The sequence below is a fragment of the Prunus mume genome, linkage group LG3, assembly GCF_029339155.1.
Source record: "Prunus mume cultivar Tortuosa linkage group LG3, ASM2933915v1, whole genome shotgun sequence".
NCBI lineage: Eukaryota > Viridiplantae > Streptophyta > Magnoliopsida > Rosales > Rosaceae > Prunus > Prunus mume.
Genome location: NC_142700.1, coordinates 6,059,868 through 6,073,817, shown reverse-complemented (window position 1 = coordinate 6,073,817; position 13,950 = coordinate 6,059,868). Strand labels below are relative to the sequence as shown.

The following is a 13,950-nucleotide window of genomic DNA, read 5'->3' as shown; positions in this document are numbered from 1 at the left end:
CCCAGATTCCATATACATCAATGATCATGGATATACATTTGTGCTAATCTACTCCAGAAATGGGAACATTGCTGGTCAAAGCTTCAACTGCGGTACAGGGATCGAATTACTTGGATTTTGCCCAATATGGTATGAGGAGATGGTTTCACTTTTCTCCTCTACTTTTCCATGTGATAAATTATTAAGCTCTATTCTCATTCCTCTAATGTTCGTTTGGAACAGCAATTGTAATCTCATTTTGAGCTCTTTCATTTTGTTCTTATTTGGGAATTGAGATGGTATCATGGTAAGCATGCATGTACTCTCAGTCTCAGTTTGTGGCACTTCATTGTCAAATAAAAATCAATCATCAAATTTCAGATTTGCCACAGGACCAATGAATACACCAAAGTGGAGAAAAACATTAAAAAGGGTAATTTCCTAATCCGGATTCCAGATGGAGAAAACACACTAAATAATGGCTGTGCATACATCACATAGTTCATACATCTATCTATCGATGAGGAATCGGTGGACCTTTTGAACCTTTCATTTCAAAAGAATTTGATCATCGTTTTTTCTGTATCCTCTAGCCACCGCACCATATGAAATAAATAATTCATGGTTTGAATTTGCCTTCGGAAGGAGTAGGCATTCATAGAGATGAAGATATATTTCATTACTTTACTATCATCCTTTTCACACTGTGACTTAGTCTTGAGGAGAAGCTGGCCAGAATCTGCAAGTGGATAGAGACATGGGCAATATAACTTATAATCTCACCATATATCAGCTTTTGCCGGAGCAAGGCATGTGCAAACAAACAAAAATAGATGCCTTATTATTATATGGTTTCAGAATTCTGTAAGCTGCTTCTGAATCCTACTTTTCATGGTTTGTTATTGATTTTTAAAGTTTATTTTATTATTACAAAATTAAATTGGGACCCGGTTAATTTAGCAGGATACTTTGTCTTGATACGTTTAACATATGCAGAATGAGCATTTACTCAAATCACAAGGAATAGAAAATTAATGAAGGAACAATTCTTAGCTGAAGTGTACGTTCAGTAGACTTATCCAGTGTCTATAATGCAGGGCCGGCATAGCTTTGTCTATTATATCTTTGTTCTTCATTCAGAATCATAACCAAATTACTACTACCTTCTCTATAAATAACCAAGTTTGTATTCAATTGCTTCACATCTCTCTCCCTCTCTCTCAATCCTTTCCGTTTCTCATTTCCAAGAACTTCACTTAAAATCCCATCCCATAGAAGAAGGTGAAAAATTAAGATGGCAAACCAAATGTTGCTATTGACTACTTTGCTAGCCGTGACATGTGCTCTGGTTATTGCTTTTGAGCCTAGTCCTTTGCAAGATTTCTGCGTTGCTGACACTACTAGCTCAGGTTTGGATCGAAATTACCGGTTTATGTATGCTTTAATTTGCATTTTGAAAAATAAGTATCCTTCTTCTTCTTCCTACTTGATTTTACAATGACTTTAATTTTATGTGTTTTGTGTTGTCAATTGAACTTGTGCATCACAGCAACAAGAGTGAATGGGCTACCTTGCTTGGACTCCAAGCTAGCACAGGCTGAGCATTTCTTCTTCAGTGGACTTCACATCCCAGGCAACACCTCAAACCCTGTTGGTGGGAAAGTCACCCCTGTCAATGTGGTTCAAATTCCAGGACTCAACACACTCGGCATCTCTCTGGCTCGCATCGACTATGCACCCTGGGGCGTTATCCCTCCCCACACTCATCCGCGTGCCACAGAGATTTTGACCGTCCTAGAAGGCAGCCTCTATGTTGGCTTTGTGACCTCAAACCCTGACAACAAGCTCATCTCAAAGGTCCTTTACAAGGGTGATGTGTTTGTGTTCCCAGTTGGGCTAGTTCACTTCCAGCAGAATGTCGGCAATGGAAATGCCATATCACTCTCTTCATTGAGCAGCCAAAACCCCGGAGTCAACACCATTGCTAATGCTGTTTTTGGAGCCAATCCTTCCATTCCAGATGATGTTTTGGCCAAGTCTTTCCAGGTGGACAAGTCCGTAATTAGCAGTCTTCAGGCAAAGTTTTAGATGTTTTCCCTGGAAAATAGTTTCTCATATTTCATATTATCCCTCTGTTTATTATTGTGAATTTGCATCTTGTGAGCTGGATTTGTAGAAGTGTGAATTAAAATCTCCATGAAATCGAATGGTTTTATGAAATTCTTTGATATCAATCTTGAAACATATCTGAATGCCCCTAAGTGAAAACATTCTCCCAGAAGTAATTTTTCATTAATTTTTATTTTATGGAAAAAAAAAAAAAAACTACCTGGACATTAAAAAAAATAGTCAAAAAAAAAACCCTGAATATTGGGTTTTCGTAGAAATTTTCAGCCACAGTTTTCCAACGAAGACAACGCAATAGACCCGGCAATCCGTGTGGTTCAAGACATTTGGACAGAGAAAAATTTGTTAGCCTTGTATTTGAAAACAGCAGTAATCCAACTACAAACCAGCAAATTCATAGGCTAACAAGAAGTTGTTACTTACTCACACACTCATGGCCAGAATTTTTCTTCCTCCTTGAATAACAAATAATAAATAAACTGTTCTTTTATATATTTCACTTACAACCCACATACCAAATCATGAAATAGGCACATTTGCGTTATGGAATCCATGAATAGAACTCTACAAATGTTTTCATTATTGTGTTTCCCTTTACTTCCTGATGAAGGCAAGAACCTTTGTGCCCTAGACCTGCCTGCATTTCTAACAACCTAAGAAGTGAGATTTTAGGACCAAAAACAGGACATAAGAGATAGATATATGTGTTTGTGTGTGTATACACACACTTGAATGTTTTTAAACTCAACAGAATTTAGTGGCTATAACTGGTTTTCATAACTTGCTTATGATTTGAAAGGCATTGTTTCATGGAATTTAATGGTTCATGCATTCACTAAGACAAGGTCTTTAAACAAGGTTTCGAGATTTTCTTGGATATTAAGAATGCATGTAACAGATATGATGAGAGCAGATGTTTTAACCCTGTTACTCTACCCCGCATGCTTGCATCCTCTGCTAGGAAGTTAAACCTGGACGATGGACCATCTCCTCAATATATCATCTACAACATTGTCTGTGTTTGTGTGTGCAATGACTGGGATGCACAACACCACTGATAGCATTAGCGTTAGCTTCATAGCTCAGTTAGTGATATCAACAACTTCTAGGTGAATGTGTTCGTGTGTGTGTAGTGCTCTACAAGTACCTGAAGCATGGAGTTTGGAGAATGCAAAATGAAGTCAATAGAGGCTGCAAATTGTTTAATGAGATGGTGGGAAGTTACCCCATGCTGTCTAGTTGATCTTCTGTGCAGAGCAGGGTTCGCATGTCAGGAAATGGAGTTCATAAGAGCATGCTTATCTTCCTTAGAAAAGACTCACAGATTAATCTGATTGAGAAGTAGGTGGCAAAACAAAATAAAGAGGTCAGGTACTCAAACTCATTGAGCTCATGCCCTGTTATCAACTTCTGTGGAAAGGCAGCTCAATAAACTGCGAATTGCAGAAACAAGAAACAAGAATCATCAAAAAAATGCAGAAATCAGTCACCAATGTAGTGTTATCATAAGAAAGGAATTGATGACAACATGGAAAGTGAGCAGCTAAATCAATATCTAAAGAATGGAATGAAAGACCACAGCAAATGGTACTAAATTAAAGAAGGTGGAGAATAGATCCAAGGTTTTTGAGAAGCTTCCAAATGCTGGGTCCCTGTTATTTTATTGTTTTCTTTTTAACCAATTAGATTACAAGTGCCTTGACATAAAGCATAAAGAAGAATTTCCAAATAGAACTGCAGAAATTAGAATAAAAGGTCGATACATTATTAAAAGCACTCAATGATGAGTTTTGATAGGTAAATCCATTGTCAACATTCCTGTTCAATAGAAGATAATGATTGTGTGAATCCCGTGATTGTATTTGAACAGGTGATCAACTATAAACGCGGTCGTCTTCTAGTATCATCATTTCTTTTTCTCACACTAACACTACTTAATTGCATTCAACTTTTCCAATCTTCTTCTAAAAGATTTCAACCTAATTAAAAGTTTCAATTTAGACTTCAGAAAATAAGAAAAAATGAGGATGATTTGAAAAATTAAGCTTATTGAAGTTTCTCACCATCTGTGTAACAAAGTCGCCAATACTTTCGGAGCAACTTTTGGGGCAAACGAGTGTCTTCTGGCCAGTATTTTCTGCACCCCAGTCTAGCAGAACAACAGATATAATGAAAAAATGATTTGGCTATCACAAATAAACGAAATCAATACAAGGAAACAAGAACTATGTACTATTGATTTGTATGTGTAACAATTTTACAGTTTTGAGTACAACACTTGCTGGGTATCCAACGAAAAGGTTGGAATTTCTATCACACTGAGCTTTCACATTCAGACTACAATTGAGACTTGAATTCAAGAACCCTATATCTGAAGGAACATCACTATAACAACCACATATATTCTAACTTGAGACTGGGACAGAACACCGGCATATTTTTACCGATCTCCTCAGGCTTCCAGCCAACTTCGGCATAAAGCAGCTAGTGATTGTAAGCATCAGGGCTACAATCCGACTCCGAAAAGTCCAGCAAGAACAATTAGAAAGAGAACCAGATACCCTAAATTCCCTTCTCTTCCCTTCCTTTCAACAATCAAGGGTGTTTCTCCCCCAGCCAATGATCCTTCGCCAAGATCAGAAACTCCATCAAATCCTTGGATTTCACTTTTCTCTTCTGCAGAAAACACTGACATGTTTTCGCTTTCCTGTTCCTCTTGTTTCACATCTTTATGGTCTTCATGTTCTTCACATCCCTCTACCTTATCATCTCCCATGTGACAAGAAACTTCACTGCTTAGGAGAGGCTCCAGCTCCGGTTCATTTTGCTTACCCTTTCTGCGCAACTTCTTAGGCACAAATTTCTTGATAAGTTTTGATTTAATGTTAGAATTTTTGCCACCCTTACTCTTCTTATCTGCTATAAATTCACCTCCATCTTCACCACCCTCCACTACCTTTATCTTCTTATAATCCTTACCAAGCAACTCAACCAAAGTTCTTTCACCGACTGCCTTTTCTGCACCCACTCTTCTCTTATCCACCACCGTCCTCTTCTGATAATCCATACCAAGCAACTCAACCAAAGTTTTATCACCAACATCTCTCTTATCCACGACCCTCTCCTTCTCATAATCTGCACCAAGTAAAGCAATCAAAGGTCTGTCTCCACCAGTTTCATCAACACACACACTTCCCTTCTTGTTAGACTCAACAATCTGAATCTCTCCAATAGCAGAGTCTGAATCACTCGTAGCATCAACCAATTCAAACACAACATCCCCAGTATTTTCACATATAATCACCCCCTTCAAATCCTCACTCTCATGAAAACCATTCAGAAACAATAAAAATGAAGACGCCCTCTGAGCCATGTTTTGCAAAACAGATTTCGCTTTCGAGCATGGTTTGAAGAAACAGGCCAAGTGCTTACCCGCGTATTCAAGAAACAGAAGCAGAAAAGCAGACAATGTGACCCCAACAGCGAGCTTCTTGGTACTCAAAGCCAAAACCACCACCGCGAACATCTTCAACACCGCCAGCAAAACCGCTCTCCAATTCCCACCGACGCATTGCTCATCATCAACAACAATCCGACTCTCAACTTGAGTCTCACCCAAAACCCGAAACTCACCAGCTTCAACACCGCGATCACCTTCTTCCCGGCTCAAACTCTTGACCTTTGGTGAACTGGGTTGCACCAAAATCCCGAAATTGCCCGAACCCAGTTCACAATTCGCCGTGATCCGATCGTTGACCTGGTCAGCCGACCGGTTATTCTTCTTCCTGTTCTTGTTCTTTTTCGACGGCTTTTTCAAGTGATCGCGGTTCTTGACGAAGAGGTCGACGAGGGAGGTCGGAAAACCAGTCTGGACCACGAGTCGAACCGCCCCGTTTCGGTGATTGGAGATCGGCGACGAATTGGGAAATTCGGTTCACCCGCATCTTCTTCCACGGAAGCGGCATGGTCAGTGAAAATTTGGGAACAAAAAAACAGAGCTTAAGAATTGGTTTCCAGAGGAAACTCAATTTCTTATTTAGATGTGAGGAAAAAAGGACTTTACTTTGGCTTTATTTTATAGCAGTCCGTCGTCCCTTGTTTCTGAAAAAGAATTGAACTTTAATGTTAACAATTTAAAAATTAATAAAAAAAATTCAGAAAGGGGTTTGCGAAAGTGAGAGGAAATTATGAGCAGAGTAGGGTAGTTGAAAGTTGAAAGGTTGAAACTTTGAACGCGGTGCGGCTTCTTATGAGTGGGGAAGAGAGAGAGAGAGAGAGAGACTTGAGAAATTCCTTTTCTGTCTTTTCTGTTTCTGCGTTTCGGGAATTTTATTTTGTTTTGTTTTGTTTTCGTCGTGGCTCTGTGGAAAATGGGATTGAATCCCCCAAATAATAAAAAGCTCTCGTTCGGTGACATTTCTGTTCCCGTCTTCATTTTTCAGTTAAAAATTTTGGTTTTCTGTTTTCCCTGGGTAAAAGAGAAGAGTGAGGATGGGATCAATAACAAAGAGAACTACAACAAACAAAACGGTTTCAAAATTGATTTTAGTTTTCATTGTAAAAATTATATGTATTTGTTATGTTGAATTGCAGTGAACCGTTAATTTAGTTATTTATTTGATCATAAACTTAAATTCTTAAAGTTCGATGATATACAAATGTTCGATTTGGAACCTTCATATTTACAGTGAACATTCACTTTAAGAAGTAAGTCCACTGGGCGGTTTGAATAAAAAGTCCATTGTAGTGGTTTTCTAAGTCATAGTTAGATTGAAGTTCTCTATCACCCTTTTTAATTTATGTTCTCAATATAATCATACTCCCAAAATCCGCTCCCCAACGTCGCTTATAGTGCTTATTATTTTAATAAAGCATCTATTAAAAAAAAAAAAAAACTTCATGTTCTCTAAATTTGATTATATATCATCTTTGAGAGGTTCCTGCATGATCACGATTGTTGTTTTTGTTTATTTGTTCTCTTATACTCAGGTAGATAGTATAAATCATATTTTTCCCGGATCTATTTTGGATGAGGTGATGGGTGTGGCCGCAGGTGCTTTTCCAAGTGGTGGTGGTAGGGTTCATCTAAGCTCATGGGTTGTGTTAGGGTATGTTGGGTTTGTGGACTTTGTTTGGGCTTATGGCTAATTGTGGTGATATGGACTAGTAGTTTTCATGCGGCTTTTGTCCCATATTAGTTTTGATTTTAGCATATTAGTTTGGCACCCTCTTGAGATTGATATTTTAAATGTCTTGTTGATGTCTTTAATTATATTGTTAAAGTTTATCTAATGAAGTTTCTATTTGATTTTTTTTTATATATTTTTTTTAAAAAAGGACACATATTAACCTAAGATGTAGTTTTTGAGTACTAGGAGGGCATGGATGTTAATACATGTCAACTTCAAAATATTAAATGAATTGAAATAGCACTTGAAATAGCAAAAGAAAAAATCTCTCTTGAAATCTCCCTTTGGCCAAGTGGCTAACAAGTGTAATTTGTAAATAAATATCCCATCCAATTGAACTTCCTGATTATTTTATTATTGTTATTTGTTTTGCTATCCAAGAGTGATCGACCTAACCTTTGTCTAATACGCAATTCCCATCTGGTGCTTAAAATGATAGAGCCCCAAAATTATAGAAAACCTTTGATAGGTTGTTTGTCTAGATAAGAATTTGCTTACCTCTTCTAAAACAAAAATAAATTATTAACAACAACAAAAACTCATCACATCATATAAAACTGGCATGTGTAGGAACAAATTTCACACCCAAAAAAAGCCAATTTTATCACCTTTTCAGCCTTTCTCATATGTCCCCCACTCCACACTGAAAACCACTTAATAACATTGTCGGACTAGGTTAAGATATTTCTTAGATGGGACCCCATTACCGTGTTGTGATTAGAGAAATTTAGAATCCAATGGCAGCCATGCTTTTGTCACACAAAGATAAACAATAAAAAGAAAAGGGTCAAAAGTGATAATGGCCAACAGAGTTTAGACTAATAGAGATGACATTAACTTATAGAAAAGAAGTCTCAGGTTCGAACGCTTCACAATCTTAATTGTATGTTTGTGTGTAAAAAATCTCACTCTCTTTTAGTTTAAACTATCGCGTGTATTAGAAAAAGACTAAAATGAGAATTGAAAAAAGAAATGAAACCAGGTCAATAATTCATCGTATAGATTCCATGCATTATTTACTAAAATAATGTAGTTTGTTACCATCAACTAAAGTATGACTACGATGGTTAGAAAACAAAACAAAAAATATAAAGTGTATGTGGTTAGTGTGCATGTATATTCTTATGTTTTTTCACAAAAAGCCATGGACTCTTTCTGAAAAAGGGTTGATCTTTCCTTGCACCAAAAAAAGCAAAAACAGCTCAATTGGTCTTAGCCTGTGATCGTGTAAAATGGGAAAATCTTACAAGTTTTGGTGGGATTCTAACTTTATCAAGTGCGTATTTGTTTATGGTTTTGCATTAAACAACAGATTAAATTTCCAAGTTGGGGTTTTCTCGTCGAACTTATGTGAAACGTGTGCTTAATTACCCGTTCAAAAAATTTACACAAGGGAGAGCTTTGAGAGAGTGTATACATAGACGCATCAAAAAAGAAAAACGCACGTTGAATTAATGATGATGTTTGACTGCATTTTTATTGTTTTTACTCATTTGGTCACATGCTTTTTGATTTGGGACAGCTTGTTACAACTAGTTTCCTTCTTTACTACTGCAAAGTACAAAACACAAAAGCAAAGTTGAAAGCGTGTAAATGAAAACGAGTTTGAAACTTTGAAAATAAAAACACATTAGAATGATGTTAGTTTTACATGCGTAGATAGGAGGTGGGTTTGTGGCTTACCAACATGATCAAATTTCAGATTGAGCTTGAATTAGGGGCTCAATTTATATGAATTCAACTTGGATCCGCTTGAATTTAAGTTCGTGACTTCAATTAAGCAAGCTGAGTTAGCTTAGGTTATCTATTCAACTTGCCCGACTTGTATTTTTAGATAGGAGAATTTTCATGCAATAAGTATAGCATTGTGATATCTCAAGCCGTCACACAATGTAACGTGAAAAAATTAAAATATATTACAATACATGATTGATTTGGGAATACTCCACAATGACATCCCGATATAGGCACGTTTCTCTACCTAAAGAGAGCTAGGTTGGTAATTTAGAAACTATACACCACATCAATCTAACACAAAATCAACAAAAGGGTTGTACCACCTAACCATGAACTCCCTTTATGGAAATCAAGCTGGAAAGCACACTTCACGGTGCCATTCTACATTGGCCTCTCCATTTTGTACTATAAGCCTACAAGTGGAGACGAGCTAAGTTCCATATCAAGTGGGAAAAGATATTGACCATCTTCAAGTGAACAACAAAATCTCTTTTGTTTAACAATATCATACATACGCATTCATCATCTGACATCTGTATTCACAATGAGATTATAATTCGAAAAAATAAAAAGAAAAACGAAGCCAAAATTATAAAGTCTGAAGCCCAAAACTTGTTAGGCCCATCAAGCAACAATGATATGGGCCTATAGCCTAAGCCCAAACTTCCAAGCCCAATATATTGAGCACGCATAGATTAATAAAGAGAGAAATCTAATAACTAGTAGGTCAACAAACTTCAATTTGAAGAGTTTGATTTGCTACTAACTAAGAACTAGTATGAAAGATCGGGTGTCAATTTCATATTTACACTTCAATTGCAATCCTATTAGTTTGTCCTCATATATTGGTTATATTTCCCTATCGTGTTTGTATAAGAACAGAGTTATGAATAAGATTGATTGGATCCCATCATCCATTGTTACAATGGCATCCATCAATTCCAGAACTAAAGCAACTAAGCTGGAATGGACCCCCTCAAATGATGGCAACCCTTAGCGTTCATGCCATTGTGGCTAGATCTTTGAGCAAATCCAATGTAAATTTTGAAAGGTATATTGTGGAAAGTGTGTGGGTTGGAGTTTTAAGTAAAGCTCTTTGGTTGCAATAGATGCTTGATGTTTGAGCATACAATTGGACATCTATGGTTTTTTTATATTATAAATATGGTTGGGTTCTAATCAAGGATAATCATGATATGATTCTCTCTATATGAATGATGTCTCTTTTAAGTTGTAAAAGATTGATTGGTTTTCTTTATAATGATGTAATCATTTGATTTTCAGATGGATGATGGCACTTTCATCTTTTATCATAACATTATAGAAATTCAATAAGCACAAATTGCATACATAGATAATTAGTCTTCCAGTAGATGAAGATATTTGTTGAGCCGTTACTGTAGAGGAAACATGTTTCGCTTTCTTTAACATTTTGCACTTTAGAAAACTTAATATGCACTATTATAGGTAGAAAGAGAACCAATTTCTCAGTGTAGCTCTAAGTAATTACCACCCATCACGATAATAGAATAGGAAATTACTTCTCCTAATTTGATCAATAAGATTTTCTGAATAATATTTACTAAACTATTTTAAGAATAACTTACATAACACGTATGCCATATATCGTGGGTCATTAGAATAGAACATTTACAAGATATTCTTACAAGATTCTGTATTGTCATTTGTTTTCATTGTTTCATCATATAACCAAATTTGCAATGTAATTTTCAATTACATAATTCAAATCTTACACACATTTGCAATCGAAATAGAAAGCACCAACTATAGCATATTAGGTGGCTCTCCCAAAATTCAGAAGAGAAACAATTGAAATAAATTACCCAAAAAAGCCACGTATCAAGCTTTTATTGCTTTTGCCCATTTTGTTTTGCTTGAAGCAAAGGCAAAAATTCGGTGGGCAGTGGGCACTCCCTAATAATTCTACAAAAATTCCAGCAATTCAATTTATTTTTAATATAAAAAAAATAAAGAATAAAATCTTAATTTCACTATGTCGGACAACACATCACCCAAAATTAGAAATTCCGAATCCCCACAAAAAAAAACATACCAATAATAATGCAGACACGATTTCCCCAAATACCCCTACATAGTCCCCATATTTCCACGCCACCCACCCTTTAAAATACAATCTGACGCCACATTTCCCCACTGCCCGCTCCTCTCCATTCAATCGCGGCAAAACCAAACCCCGTCTCGTAATATTTTCCCTCCCATTTTCCCGGAAACCAAACAGAACTCAGACCAGCAAAAATGAGAGAAATTCTTCACATCCAGGGCGGCCAATGTGGGAACCAGATTGGGGCCAAGTTCTGGGAAGTGATCTGCGACGAGCACGGCATAGACAGCACCGGGAGGTACAATGGCGACTCTGAGCTCCAGCTAGAGCGAATCAATGTCTATTACAACGAGGCCAGCGGCGGAAGGTTCGTTCCACGGGCGGTCCTTATGGATCTGGAGCCTGGGACCATGGACTCGGTCCGATCTGGCCCGTTTGGGCAGATATTCAGACCCGATAACTTCGTCTTCGGGCAGTCTGGGGCTGGAAACAACTGGGCTAAGGGGCATTATACGGAGGGTGCCGAGCTTATTGATTCTGTGCTTGACGTGGTGCGCAAAGAGGCCGAGAACTGCGATTGCTTACAGGGTATGATGAAAATGATTTCTGGTTTCTTCGAAATTTAGTGGTTATTTGATTTTACTTTTGCGAGTGTGATTGAATATGATATTGTGGTGCCTAATTATGTCCCATGTCTTATATGGGTTGGCTTGAATGTCTTTATAGCGCTTAATCATGGTTAATTTTTGGAAATTGTAGGCTTGTAGCAATAATAATTGTGATGTTACAATTAAAAATGCTTAATTTGTCTGACCGGATTGTGCTTCTGTTTGGTTTAGAATTTGAATGGCTGATTTGGATGTTATGATTCAAAATTTTAATATTTCCATTTTGTTTTGAACAGGATTCCAAGTTTGTCATTCTTTGGGTGGTGGCACTGGCTCTGGCATGGGAACTCTTCTTATTTCCAAGATCAGGGAAGAGTACCCAGATCGGATGATGATGACATTTTCTGTCTTCCCATCTCCGAAGGTGTCGGATACAGTTGTTGAGCCATACAATGCTACCCTTTCCGTGCATCAGCTTGTCGAAAATGCCGATGAATGTATGGTTTTGGACAACGAGGCTCTGTATGACATCTGCTTCCGTACTCTCAAGCTTGCCACCCCTACTTGTAAGTCCATATCTTAATATATATATATATATATAGAGTAGCTGACAATGGTTATATGATAAATTAGTTTTCCTCAGAAATTGGCATCTTATAAAGAAACGATATAAATTGTGTGTGCACATACGAATCTTAAGTGATAATTGGAAGATATGCTATGTGATCCTTTTGACATATTTCTTTGCATTGTGATTGCAGTTGGTGACCTTAACCACCTCATCTCTGCCACCATGAGCGGTGTCACATGTTGTCTTCGGTTTCCTGGACAGTTGAACTCTGACCTTAGGAAGCTTGCAGTTAACCTTATCCCTTTCCCACGGCTGCACTTCTTTATGGTTGGGTTTGCACCCCTAACTTCAAGAGGATCGCAGCAGTACAGTGCTCTGACCGTGCCCGAATTGACCCAGCAGATGTGGGATGCCAAAAACATGATGTGCGCAGCTGACCCACGCCATGGACGTTACCTTACTGCTTCTGCCATGTTCCGTGGTAAGATGAGCACCAAAGAAGTTGATGAACAGATGATTAACGTCCAGAACAAGAACTCCTCATACTTTGTTGAGTGGATTCCCAATAATGTAAAGTCCAGTGTGTGTGACATCCCACCCAAGGGTCTGAAGATGGCGTCCACTTTTATGGGGAATTCGACTTCTATTCAGGAAATGTTCAGGAGGGTTAGCGAGCAGTTCACAGCTATGTTCAGGCGCAAGGCTTTCTTGCATTGGTACACCGGCGAGGGAATGGATGAGATGGAGTTCACCGAGGCCGAGAGTAACATGAACGATCTGGTGGCTGAGTACCAGCAATACCAGGATGCAACAGTGGAGGAGGAAGAGTACGAGGAGGAGGAAGAGGAGCTTGGTGCTTGATGTATCTTTGTAGTTTCTCAGTTTGTCTAAAAATTGGTATGTTGTTGGCTTACTTTGAAAGGGTGATTGTCTGGTGCTCAGTCAATTTAGATTTGATATGATGTATGGATTGTGGGGGGTGAGGGTAAGAGATGGGTTTTTGGTAACAGCGCTTTTGTGTTGGATTTTGTGTAGGGCATATAATGTGAAGCTTATATTTCAATGATGGATTTTTCTGTCTTGTAACATATGGTTATTGTAATATCGATTCTCTTTTAAAGAGTTCTCTCTCTACAGAGATTTTAAAGGAAACCCCGTGACACCTATCTTTTCCTTTGCCCTATTATGAATGAGTTTGGTTTTGTTTTGCTTTTTGGAGGAGGGAAGTATACGAGAGAAAGAAGGGAGTAAGATGAGGGAGGTGGGCAAGAGACGACAGAAAATTTAAAAATAATTGAAATTGTCTTTACGTGTAATTTGTCTTTTTGGGTTAATTACTCAAATGACCTTCAAATTTATACCAAATTTACATTTTAGTTCCTCAATTAAATTATTCGTTCGGATGGCGTATGACCCATCAACTATATTATTATTGGTCCTATCATTACATTCTATCAATGTTGCCATTAAATGTAATAATCGTCATATCTTCCCCAAATAAGTGATAAAGTGGTAATAAATAGGTGAGAAAATAGTACAGTAGTGATATGGTGGTGATAAAGAGGTGATAGAAATTGCTGTTTATGTTTACATTTTGTTTCTTCTTTTGTTTCATTTCTTCTATCTTTCTTTACTTGTTTATAGTATCCTAATTGT

At 37.5% G+C, this 13,950-nt stretch overlaps 2 protein-coding genes, 1 long non-coding RNA gene and 1 pseudogene across 3 annotated transcripts; 2 read left to right on the top strand and 2 right to left on the bottom strand.

Annotated features, from left to right (window-relative positions):
- Positions 1 to 1,217: 1,217 nt before the first annotated feature.
- Positions 1,218 to 2,067, top strand: LOC148918542 (putative germin-like protein 2-1). Its single transcript, XM_089049054.1, has 2 exons — positions 1,218 to 1,388; positions 1,529 to 2,067. Exons 1-2 carry the CDS (start codon positions 1,274 to 1,276, stop codon positions 2,065 to 2,067), a joined length of 654 nt encoding a protein of 217 aa, XP_088905180.1. The 5' UTR covers positions 1,218 to 1,273.
- A 740-nt stretch (positions 2,068 to 2,807) lies between these two features.
- LOC148918541 (uncharacterized) lies at positions 2,808 to 4,257 on the bottom strand. Its single transcript, XR_016125488.1, has 2 exons — positions 4,170 to 4,257; positions 2,808 to 3,539 (listed from the first exon to the last, which is right to left on the bottom strand). It is a non-coding gene; the product is annotated as an uncharacterized LOC148918541 (long non-coding RNA).
- A 58-nt stretch (positions 4,258 to 4,315) lies between these two features.
- On the bottom strand, positions 4,316 to 6,300 carry LOC148918540 (uncharacterized; annotated as a pseudogene).
- A 4,896-nt stretch (positions 6,301 to 11,196) lies between these two features.
- On the top strand, positions 11,197 to 13,446 carry LOC103325269 (tubulin beta-7 chain). The gene is made up of 3 exons (XM_008227424.3): positions 11,197 to 11,703; positions 12,020 to 12,289; positions 12,485 to 13,446. Exons 1-3 carry the CDS (start codon positions 11,310 to 11,312, stop codon positions 13,153 to 13,155), a joined length of 1,335 nt encoding a protein of 444 aa, XP_008225646.1. The 5' UTR covers positions 11,197 to 11,309; the 3' UTR covers positions 13,156 to 13,446.
- The last annotated feature ends 504 nt before the right edge of the window (positions 13,447 to 13,950 follow it).

Excerpts from the sequence above, each read along its gene's own strand:
- LOC148918542 (XM_089049054.1), top strand. The coding sequence starts at position 1,274 with ATGGCAAACCAAATGTTGCTATTGACTACTTTGCTAGCCGTGACATGT. Across the intron at positions 1,389-1,528 it reads TGCTGACACTACTAGCTCAG|CAACAAGAGTGAATGGGCTA; the intron begins GTTTGGATCGAA and ends TGTGCATCACAG.
- LOC103325269 (XM_008227424.3), top strand. The coding sequence starts at position 11,310 with ATGAGAGAAATTCTTCACATCCAGGGCGGCCAATGTGGGAACCAGATT. Across the intron at positions 11,704-12,019 it reads GAACTGCGATTGCTTACAGG|GATTCCAAGTTTGTCATTCT; the intron begins GTATGATGAAAA and ends TGTTTTGAACAG. Across the intron at positions 12,290-12,484 it reads CAAGCTTGCCACCCCTACTT|TTGGTGACCTTAACCACCTC; the intron begins GTAAGTCCATAT and ends TTGTGATTGCAG.